Raw genomic sequence first — 12177 nt, forward strand, 5'->3', positions numbered from 1 at the left:
TGCCAGACACATAAGGGTGAAACACATGCATACAAATACATATTTCACATGTGAACAAAGCTTCACACGTAAACAATGTTTTTTGCATGGTTTTAAAACAGAATTTTTCTAGGGACACAAATATTGCATAATTGAGAGGAAATTGTATATAGTTCTGTTCAGAACTTTAAAAAGGACTGTTCACAATTTCATGGCATTTGAGTTTCTGACACAACATTCCTATATCAATCTGCGTTTGTAGTTATGGCATTCATAGAGATTCTATGTATAAGTAAAAATATCTGATTACTTGATTATGTCTTCTGTTGAAATTATGCACAAGTAGTTTCATATTAAAATAAATTAATGTTTTATTATAAATGACTATCTTTTCTTTTTCCTTTATATATATATTTTTGGAAATATTTATAGGTTACACAATCTATAAAATATTTGCTATTCATACTAATGTCTGACAGAGCTGGGAATCACCAAAATAAAGGTTACATATGGAGTCCTGAAAGCTGTTAAAATTCAGATTTTATTTATATCCCAAGTGTTACTAGTATTCACTCTCTGTGGGGAGATTTACATTACAAAAAAGATATTACATATGTAACTTCAGACTATGACCTATTTCAGATATTATTATAATTAATTATATTTTTAAACCTGAATATTTTACTTATTTATTTCTCCATACCTGCTGCTATAAAGATGTAAGGTAAGGGAAAGTTAAAAATATGTAAAATAAGCTATCAACATTTAAGCAAAGACAACACACAAAAAAAGAAATCAAATCAAAAACTACTGAAATTGAGCATCAAACATTTTCCTCAGGAAAGGAAAAAAAATGAAACAATATCATCTCACTCTCTTTTAATAAAATGAAATAAACTACTCCCTGAAGGAAACCGACTCCCCACAAAATATCCATACTATATTTTAAAAAAAAAAGTAAAGGAAAATGACATACGGTGTCATTTTAGGTCTTGTTCCATCATTTCTGTGAAAAGAATATATTTTAGTTAATATCAAAACCAACTCTGAATTGTAAAACTACACTGGGTCAATTTGTGTTTCAATTATTTTATTCATGGGATTAAAAAATTCAATCATCTTTCATCTGTAAGAGATCACTCAGAATTTTCATATATTTTTAAAATCTTCATTAAAGTAATTATAAAAGAATAAATGAAAAGCATTCAATGAAAATTAAAGAGCAAATTCATCTAGATTGGAAAATTTGTACATTGTGAGATTCATTCTTAACAGAAACTGAATATTACTTTACAATTTCAGATAATTTGAAAGTGTTACTTTGCATCAAGGTTCATGTATGTAGTTGATGTAGATTATATTTTAAAACATGTGGAAAATGATTGTTACTTAGAAGTTACTCCACAGGAATCTAAGCTGGAAAAGCAACTTTATATTGTTTATTGTAGCAAAATCCATCTGCATATATTTACACATCACAGAGCCCATGGAAATTTTCATGCTGTTTCTTACAAATTAATTTATTTGGAGAAGTCTCATTCATAAATTTGATATAGAAAGAATTCAACACTAACAAAGGTAAAATAAACATTCACAAACATTAAATTATAGTCCATGGAATAAAACTATCAAACATAGAATATTAATGTAAAAACATTATCCATAATGAAGTGCTGATGCTTGTAGTATGTAGTATAAAATAATCACAACAAGGGAAGGAGCTCAGAGAACCTGAGGGTCATAGAAGAAGGCTGCAGAGGAGGAGGCATCTAGGGCTATACCACAAAAGAACCAATTCACTCTTCTGCCTTTAAAGTCATAATGGCTTGCATACCTCATTATTCAATAATGGTCCCGTAGACTAGATAATTATGCTCAATTTACACTGCAGGTAACTTGTCATTTACATGATTTTACCATGAAAATCCTAAATGTCTACTCTTTCTAGAGTGGACTCACCCTGAAAGAAGTGTACTTCCTGAAAAGAGGAAAGGAATCTACATACTTGCACACAGCCTATGGAATGGCAGTGGATGTAGCTTACTCTTTCAAATGCATAAACATAAAGCTTGACAATGAATACCAATAATTATTCTATTAGTGAGTCACTAAGAAATGAACTTCACCTACAATAAACCCTGCTCTGTCCACTGTTGTGCTGCAGCATAGACATTAGAGAGAGCAGCTGTCAGAGCAGGGCTTACTCAAAGTCTGGCCTAGCTGCTAGTCAGTTCTCTAGTCATCCCAACAGACACAGGTGAAAAGAACAGGAGAGCAGCTGAGCCAAGTCTGCATATACAAAAAGCAAAGATGAGCCAAAATATTTTAATTATAATGGTCTCAAACCCAAAAGCTTAATAATAACACCTTTTGTTTATAATAGGTCTAGAAAGTTCATTTACCCTAACATTTTCATATATAATTGAGAGCTTCTCAAAATAATCATTTACTAGAAAAAGGCAACTTAACAAACCCTTTTCTTCCCCATCTGTGTTTTTAGCTAATTCAAATTGCAATTTCCTTATGATTCACCTTGCAATTTGAACCCAGGCCTTTTCATTTCACAAAGAAATAGCTCCATCTAGTGGTTGTAATTTAACTATAGTTTTATTACAGTTAACTGTATTTTGTTATATATGTTTGCCTCTCAGTGTATAAACATATATATAAAGTATACATGTCAACATATGGAGGAGTCCTACAAGCTAGTTTTGTTTTTTTCTTACAAATAAATTATCAAAACAACTACTGTTTCTTTCTTATAAGTTTTAAATGAAAAATATTAAAACCTCCCTGAAACTTCTTGTGAAGTATTAAGAATTTCCATATTCTTCCACACTCCTTTATGATATTTAGAGATATCATTCAGAAATCAGAGGAGCCCAAATATTTCAATACAATTAACCTCCTTTATTGGGAAGGAACTCCTTTTATTCTGAGACACTGGAGGGTAAACCTCCTTCTTTCAGAAATATTGTTTTAAAAAAATGGGCTTTAGGAAAATAAAAAATCCTAAACAAAAAACTGCATATAGTACAGTTAATCATTTCTCTCAGTGCTTGACAAGGACTTGGAAATTAGATGTCTACCTAATATGTAATACTCTTAAAGACAACTTCAGAATAAAAGTTGAGATGTTTTCTTAACAGAGTACTCACTAACTAAAATTTTATTTTTCAACAGTTCAACAATTTAATGGCAAATCAACTGTTTCATTCCTTTGGGTATAAAAGTAGATATAACTTCAACGATTTTACTTCAAACATATCAGGATCTATGGGATATGATTTTCTCCTGTTCTCTTTTACACGTAACTGAAAAGCAGAGAGATAAAAAAAAAAAAGAAATGGAGAAGGTGCAACCCTCCCACACAAGGGCCCCAGTACCTCCGGAGTGCCAGGTCACCCTGGGCCTCATCACTGATGAGCTCAGATTCACTCTGGGCGATCCGCAGGGCCAGCTCCCTGTCCCTGCGCTCCTGCTCCAGAACTGCTTGCTGCTGGGACTCCTCTTCCCTCTGTCGGGCCAGCTGCTCCTCCACCTCAGCCTACCAAGCAAGACAGCCATTTCACCAAGAGTTCTTCACATGTTACTTGGACCACTCTTCATTATTACTTAAAATAAAAAGAAGACCTAATGGTTCCTTAGTTCTTACTAAGTTCCTTAGTTCTAAATGCTTTCTTATTAAGAACTAAGGATTACATTTATTATATGTTATATGTGTGTGTATGTGTATGTATGTATATATATATAAAATAATAATCGTACACATAGGGGCTGGGGTTGTGATTCAGTGGTAGAGAGTTTGCCTAGCATGTATGAGGCACTGGGTTCGATTCTCAGCACCGCATATAAAAATAAGTGAATAAAATAAAGGTATATCAACATCTAAAAAATGAGCATTACGGGAATGAATTCTTTTAGTTGTAACTCTGCCAATATGTCTATCTAGAGGCCTGTTGCCATTTCTGTCTTCAGTGAAATTTTTGTCCCCAAGAAAGGATAACAGATTGAGTTGGTGTAGTGTATTCTTGGTTATCAAAAAATACTCATGTAGCTTCGGGATTTTGAATTGGTGAATATTCATGATGTGTGGAAAAGCATAATACACACCACAATCTCAATCACACAAAATGGGATATTGTGTATATATGCACACAACCTAGAGGGGCACGTCCAACTAAGCTTCTTGTGACTGGATGATTTTGTTCTTTGCTTGTTTTTTTTTTTTTCCTGTAATGTACAATTTACTTTTAAAAAATAAAAATTATTTTAAAAACCAAAAAAAAAAATTATGGATATATAATTATTTATTACTATGTATACTATACATATTTAATAAGATATATTTATATATTATATATATTAATAAAATATAATTTATATTATATATATATTAATGGATATATATATTATTTAACCACAAATCTCTAAAGTCTTATTTTTTTCCTATATTATCATTAATACTTCACTTTCCCAAAGCCAACAGAAGGCAGAAGAACCAGAGTTCCACCATTCTAAAACTATAGTCCGAATATCCCAAACATCACACGAGTATCCCAAGTGGTGAATTAACACCAGTACCTATACTGAAGATATCAGAATTTAAAGTGCTGGTTATGCTTAAGTATATATTATGAAAGCCCAGTAAAACAGAAATTCAATTACATGATCAATTATTTTCAGACATGAAACTTTTTAAATATGGTGGAATAGAGAGAATATCTTAATTCTAAATTATTAATACCCATATCTACAAAGTTTTTATACATAAAATTATGACGTAAGTGAATGTTCACTGACATTCCCTAAGTGTAATAGAAGTATAATATGTTCTAAATGCTTTAACATCTATAACTTTCTCAATGTTCCCAATTATGACTCATCCACATTCTAAAGAGACACTGTGGACCACAGTCACTATTTGTGAAGTATATGATGACATAATTTCTGTCAGTGACAGAGCCTGGATTTGAACTCATTTCCCCAGCTCCATAATTCCTTCAGAACTGCCTTTGGCCTGTAGGATAAACTAGTGATGGCTTACTACCAAATCAAGATCTTATTTTTACTTCTTCTATAACTTTGTACATTCTACCTTGATAGAAATTCAGTCAGTAAGTATATACCTGAATACGTTTTTCATCATCTTCCCTTTTCTTTCTCTCTTCTTCTTCTTGTTTTCTCTTTGCTTCCATCTCAAGTTTCCTAATAAGAAATAAAAAACTCTTCAAAAATTTAACAGAAAATAAGGAATTCTTCAGAATGCAAATTAACTATTAATAAATAAAGATAACAGAATAGGAACCCAACCTGTTGGCCACATACATTCTCAACTTATTTTTAATAAAATTTATACTGCCAGCAATATGTAAATAAAACAAATACAATTATATTCTATAATCTATAACACCTCTAAATTGACTTGGTTACAAGGCCTAACTGTAAGGTCCTAATTATGCATAATTCCTTCTATTCCCTTTTCAAACCAAACAACCCATATTTCTTCTGTTTATCCTGTAATTGCAATTTTCCAAAACGCTATCAATTTTAAAACTGCAAAAAATAGAATTACCTTTTTCTACCTTATAAAATGAAATACAAGCCATAGCTTTAAGAAGTAGTTAAGAAATCCTCAAGGGTAAAAGTCTAACCAAAACTCAAGATTACCCAGTTCAAGTATCCCTTGTCCAAAATAGTGGGAGAGAAGTGGTTCAGATTTTGATTTTCTATTTCAATTTTGAAATATTTCCTTTCTTCATCCATCCCTCACTCCCTTCCACCTTACCCCTCTTTCTTTCTTCTCCAGTATAGGGAACTGAACCCAGCAGTGCCCTATCACTGTGTTATATCTCCACCCCTTTTTATTCTTTATTTTGTGACACAGTCTCACTAAGTTGCTGAGGCTGGCCTTGAACTTGACCTCCTGCATCAGCCTCAAACAGCTGGGATTATAGGCATGAACCACCAAGCCCAGCTGGATTTGGGAATATTTTCAAAAGCTTTACCAGTTGAGCATCCCTAATCTGAAAATCAGGCTGTATATGATAAGCCCATAACCAACATCATGAATGGTGGAGGGAAAACCTGAAAGCATTCCTTCTTAGATCAGGAACAAGGCAAGGGTGTCTACTTTTACCACTCTTACTCAATATACACTACTAGAAGCTCCAACTAGAGCCATTAAACAAGAGAATGAAAGGCATACAAATAGAAAAGGTGAAGTTAGATTATTTCTCTAAAGTAGATGATATGACTCAATATATAAAAAAACTAAAGACTCCACTGAAGACTATTAGAACTGCTAAAATCGGTAAAGTAGAAGCATATAAAACATGTAACATATCTAAAACATGTAATATATACAAAATTAGAAACTTTTCTATACATCAATAATGAATTGTTTAGAGGGAAGACAGAAAAGTCTGATACACCATGCACACAAACATGTGCGCGCGCACACAAATTATTTAAGAATAAATTTAGCAAAGAAAGTGAAAGACCTATATAAGGAAAATCACAAAACATTAAAGAAAGAGATTGAAGAAGACACTAAAAATTGGAACAGGGCTAGGATTCTGGCTCAGTGGTAGAGCACTTGCCTAGCATGTGTGAGGTGCTGGATTCGATCCTCAGCATCACATAAAAACAAATTTAAAAAATAAAGGTATTGTGTCCAACTACAACTAAAAAAAAAATTTAAATGTTGGAATGACTTCCCTTATTCACAGACTGAAAAAATTAATATAGTTAAAATGTGCATACTAGGGCTGAGACTGTGGTTCAGTGTTGGAGTGCTTGCCTAGTATGTGTGAGACACTGGGTTCAATCCTCAGCACCACAAAAAAATAAATAAAATAAAAATACTGTGTCCATCTACAACTAAATTTTTTTTAAATACCCATACTATGCAGATTCAGTGCAATCTACACTAAAACTCCAATGGCATTCTTCACAGAACTAGAAAAAAAATCCTAAAATTCACATGGAAGAACAAAAGACCCAGAATAAGCACAGCAATACTGAGTAGAAATACTGTTTATGGTTTAAAAACATACTACAGAGCCACAGCAACAAAAACAGCGTGGTATTTGCATAAAAACAGAGACCAATGAAATAGAATAGAGAACACAGAAATAAACCCATGCAGCTACAGCCATCTGATTATTGACAAACGTGCCAAAAGCATGATCAAGAGTGAGAAAACTGGGTATCCACATGCAGAAGATTGACACTTGATTCCTCTCTCACTCTAAAAAGAACTAATTCAAAATGAATCAAAGATCTTAATGTAAAACCTGAAATTACTGGAAGAAAACAGTGGAAATACTTCAAGATTTAGGTATAGGCAATGATTTTCTGTATGGGACTCCAAAAGTTCAGACAAAAGCAAGAATAGACAAATGGAATGACATCAAAATAAACAGCAAAGGAAACAATCAACATAGTAAAGAGATGATCAACTGAAGGAGATAATGTATTTATCAGCTATTCATCTGACAGAGTTAATCACCAGAAAATATAAAGAACTCAAAATACTTAAAAAGAAGAAGTTAATACAATTAATAAATGGGCAAATGATCTGAGCAGACACTTCTCAAAAGAAGAAATACAAATGGTCGATAAATACATGAAAAAATGTTCAAAGTTATCAGCCAGCCATCAGGGAAATGCAAATCAAAACTACAATGAGATATGATCTCACCTGTTAGAATGACTATTATCAAAAAAAACAAATGCTGGTGAGGATGCAAAGAAAAATAAACCCTTACATACTATTGGTGGGAATTTAAATATATACAGTCTCTAAGGAAAACTATAGAGAGATGCCTCAAAAAACTAAAAACAGAACTACCATGTGATTCAGCTGTCCCACTCCTGGATACATATCAAAAGGAAATTAAGTCAGCATACGTAAAAAGATTCCTTAATGCCCATATTTACTGGGGCACTATTCACAATAACTAAGATGTAGAATCAGCCTGGGTGCCTATCAGCAGATGAATGGGTTTAAAAAATACAGTATATATACAAAATGGAGTATTATTCAGCCATAAAGAATGAAATCCTGTCAATGTAGCCAAATGGATGGAACTAGAGAATATCATTATTAAATAAAAGTATCACATATCACATGTTCTCTCTCATATGTGAAAACTAAAAAACAAATAACAAGTCAAACTGAAAATAAAATCATGATTACTAGAGACTGAGAAGGATACCTGAAGGGTGAGAAGGGTCTGAAGAAGCGTGGATGTACCTGATAAATGCACACAGTGTGACATAGGGAAATATCAGCGAATTCCACTAATATGTATAATTAATGTTTTAATTTAAAATTTTGCAATTTGAGCACCAACATGCTACCCAAAAAGCATCAGAAGGCTTTAGAAATAGTCATTAACCATTGTCTAAATTGCCAAGAATTCACTCTTCAATTCAGTTTCTAATGCAAAACAATATAAATTCCCTACATTTGCCTTTCCTCCTCTTCCTTCCTTCGACGCTGTTCATCTTCTTCACGTCTTTTTCTTTCTTTTTCCATTTCTTCTTGTATACGCCTCAGCCTTTCTGCTTCCTCCTGCTGCTGTTTTTTCTTCTGTAATGCACTGAGAAGCTCCTCTGAACTTTTAAGTAGGGCATCATACTCTTTATGTATTTGTTCCCTGGTCATCATAGTGGACTTAAAAAACAAAATAATAAACATGTATTTAGAAAAGTGATCTCTTCTGTTACACAATAATGTGAGTATGCTTAACACTACTGACCTGAGCACTTATGTATGGTTAAGATAATAAATTTAAAGTTATGGTTTTCACAATTTAAAAAAAACTACTCCAATACGTACACAAATGGGAAAAAGAGAACAAGCAAACAACAACAAAGAAATGGGAAAGCTGATAAGCCCATATCTTTGCTGTAATGTTTATACATTAAATAATATTGAAACACTGTTCTTAAAAAGTCATATCTGTCCCCAAACATTTGATTCTATTTAATACCAGCAACTAAGTCACCAACAACAGGTGTACTCTGAGTAAAGCAATATAATTGTACTTAAAAATTATTTTTTATGGAAGGAATGAGTAATTATTCATTTAGCCAAAGTATACTCTCTGTAATATTGTTCCAATAGTACCTAAGGAATATTTAAGAAATTTCTCTACACATCTAAAATTGTTGGGTAATTTTCCTATGTTAGCCTTCAAAAAATGTGGCTGGGTTAATTTTAATTGATACTGATAACCCCATAAACAGAGATGGCCCTTGACAAATTTGTAAAATCAGCCAAGTCCATCAACAGTGTTTTCATTCTTGTCTTGATTATTTTCATCCTTTTTACCTCAAAGATTTACCATTGTAAAATATACATCTTATACATAAAATATGACAAAAGGCTTACTTTAAGGAATTTATAATATGCTGATATACTATACTATACTATAATATAATATAATATACTGACCTATGAAACTAGCTGAGAAAAACAGCAAAACCTTACAATGTAATTAAGGAAAAGATTCACTAGATACAAAAAAGAAAAAGTTAAATCCCAGTAGTAATCATATAAGTGAAAAATCAAACAAAAGCTTCCCCATCTTTTCCTACAAAATCAAAGCAGAAATGACTATGACCACTTTTATAACAGTCCATTATGTTATAGTCTCTATGAAGATAAGGTATTAATAATGAAAAAGCATATGACATAATGACAGAGATTTTAAAAACTGAATGTATATAAAGAACAAAATTAAAATGTATGTATAATAAAATAAGATTTTGAGGGAAATATACAATAGTGTACTCGCGATTGTGCTAGCAACGGGCTACAAAGGTGTTTTTGACTCTTTCTTTAAATTTCCAATGATATTCTATTACTTTTATAATTTAAAAATCAGTCTCAAGGAGGCCTTGGGATATAGCTCAGTGACAGAGAACCTGCTGAGCAGATATGAGGCCCTCGTTTCTATCCCAACACTGTCATCAAACTAAACAGCATTAGTCCTCTATGAATCATGACTATGCAAAAGTTTAGCATCAAAGGATTATATTTTAGTTACTCTTGGTGAGGGGGGATATTTTACTAACAACAGATGAAACTGCATAAAAACTATTCCTTTTTATCTTTCTGCTGTGAAACTTTTCAAACACAGAAGAAGAAAGAACAACATAATGAGCTTCCATTTGTCAACATTTTGAACACTGGAAAAATAAGGACATTTTTCTATAAGATTTCAATACCAATAGCAAAGGGCATTAAACTATATAAAAGCCAAAGTCATTTGGGCTAAAATTACATACCTTAATTTTGGCCATCAAAGCATCAATGGAAATTTCAAGATCTTTGATCTGTTTATTCACCTGTGGTTTTCCATCTTTCAATGCATTTACTACTTCATTAAACTTATCAAGTCGTTTTTTCAGTGTGCCCACCTTAATCAAGCCATCAATGCTATAAAGAGAGAATATTTCATCAGTCATTTAACATTACCATTTAATGCTATAGGAAGATTTTTCATTAATAAAAGGCTAAAAATACATTGCCAAACTGGAGATTTCACTTGTGTTTTCAATTTTTCTTAGTATTCTCTTTTTTAGATCTCTTATTGAGGGGGACAAATGAAATATGGCAGTGAATGACAATGATGTCTTTCAATACAATTGAGGTTTTCTATCAACTGAGAGAAAATTCAAATCATAGAACTTGAAGAAGTCATCTTAGAATCACTTTAAAAAGATATGATGAATCAATAGTCTTTCAGAACTCCAAGGTTAAAAAGTCTAAATTAGTAATGAAAAGTTTAAATACGAAATAAAAACCAAATTTACAGTGAAACAATATAATTCTTATGGAAAATCTTGAAAGGATTATGGTCAAAATAGCAAAGAGAGATTTTTTAAACCAATGTCAACTTGACATATCAAGAAACTCAAATCCCTTAAATAACCAAAACAATTTCTTTCAACTATTTATTTCAATCTTTTACAATGCTTGCATGTAAGCCATTTCAAATCCTTATGTAGGATGAGGCAAGTAATGAATAAATTAGTTAATTTAAATGAATATTATAAATAATAGACTAACACATCATTTTACAAAAAGCATGAGATCCAAACTGGTTTTTATTAGGCATTTATTGCTGTTTTACATTAGGATAGTTAGGTTTTGTAGGGTTCCTTAGGCACCATTCATCTTACCGAGGTTTGTGTCTCCTTTTGCAAAGCCACATCCGAACAGTTTTCTGCATTTTAATGCAAGCTTCAGCTCGATATTTTATTTTGTTTTTCACTGTGTGAAAGTATAAAGTAAATGATATTATTTCATTTAAATTACATAAATTTAAATATTTTTTAAATCAGCACTCATTTTTAAAAATTGTCAAGAAATATAAATCTGAATGCTTATTAACATTTCTTTAATTTGTTATACTTCTTAAAAATAAAAAGCACATCATGTACATGGCTGGATTTGCGCTTGAAATGCATTATTTCCTTTTTATGCTATTCTAAGAAATATGAACAGGTATATCCTTAGAAAAGAATTTACCTGTGAATTGGTTTAGAAGATACTTACAGTATTATAACACTTTGGAAATTCACAATCAACATATTGGATGAGGCTTCTGAGAAGCCTATAGTAAAAAAATCTTTTTAACTTTGGGTACCCACAGTTTCCTAACATAATGTCACCTTGAAACATTTTTTTCAGAGCATCCCTGTTAAAATTCTGCAAAGATCCTTATCTGTTTACTGACCTCAGTAATCTGTACAACTAAATCCACAAATACATAGAATAGCACAGGTCATTGTAATATAACATACTCTCCATCATAATCAACATACAGATAAAAGCACTGAACTACCATAACAAATATGCTTGTATTTTACTTGAAAATGATGAGGAAAAGAGGTTCTATTATCTTTTTCTTTATTACAGTTGTCTTTTTATCCATATTCATAATTTTCTAACAAAAGATTTCAATAATAATCTTTGTTTAAATGGTCTCTCTCCATTATGTCAAAGGAATTTCATTTTTCTATTGATAAGGAATAATTTAATGAATCTTCTTCATGTACCTAGCAGTATTTCAAGTACTCTGGTGAGGGGATTATAAATTTAATCAAATTATAGATTCTCAATGCCTCAAAATTAAAGATTTTTGCCACTGACCCTCAACTAAGTAAAAAATATTCTGC

The 12177-nt window shown here is 31.7% G+C and overlaps 1 protein-coding gene across 3 annotated transcripts in view; it reads right to left on the reverse strand.

The window, feature by feature from the left end:
* Myo6 (myosin VI) overlaps window positions 1-12177 on the reverse strand; it is a 156304-nt gene that overhangs the window by 13474 nt on the left and 130653 nt on the right. For all 3 annotated transcript variants that reach the window (XM_076858480.2, XM_076858478.2, XM_076858479.2), the window contains exons 24-28: window positions 11179-11269; window positions 10282-10432; window positions 8454-8662; window positions 5109-5187; window positions 3366-3526 (exon numbers count right to left, since the gene is read on the reverse strand). In XM_076858480.2, coding sequence (XP_076714595.2) covers window positions 3366-3526; window positions 5109-5187; window positions 8454-8662; window positions 10282-10432; window positions 11179-11269 — 691 coding nt within the window. The remainder of the gene's footprint in view (window positions 1-3365; window positions 3527-5108; window positions 5188-8453; window positions 8663-10281; window positions 10433-11178; window positions 11270-12177) is intronic.

This window comes from Callospermophilus lateralis, chromosome 6 (genome assembly GCF_048772815.1).
Source record: "Callospermophilus lateralis isolate mCalLat2 chromosome 6, mCalLat2.hap1, whole genome shotgun sequence".
NCBI lineage: Eukaryota > Metazoa > Chordata > Mammalia > Rodentia > Sciuridae > Callospermophilus > Callospermophilus lateralis.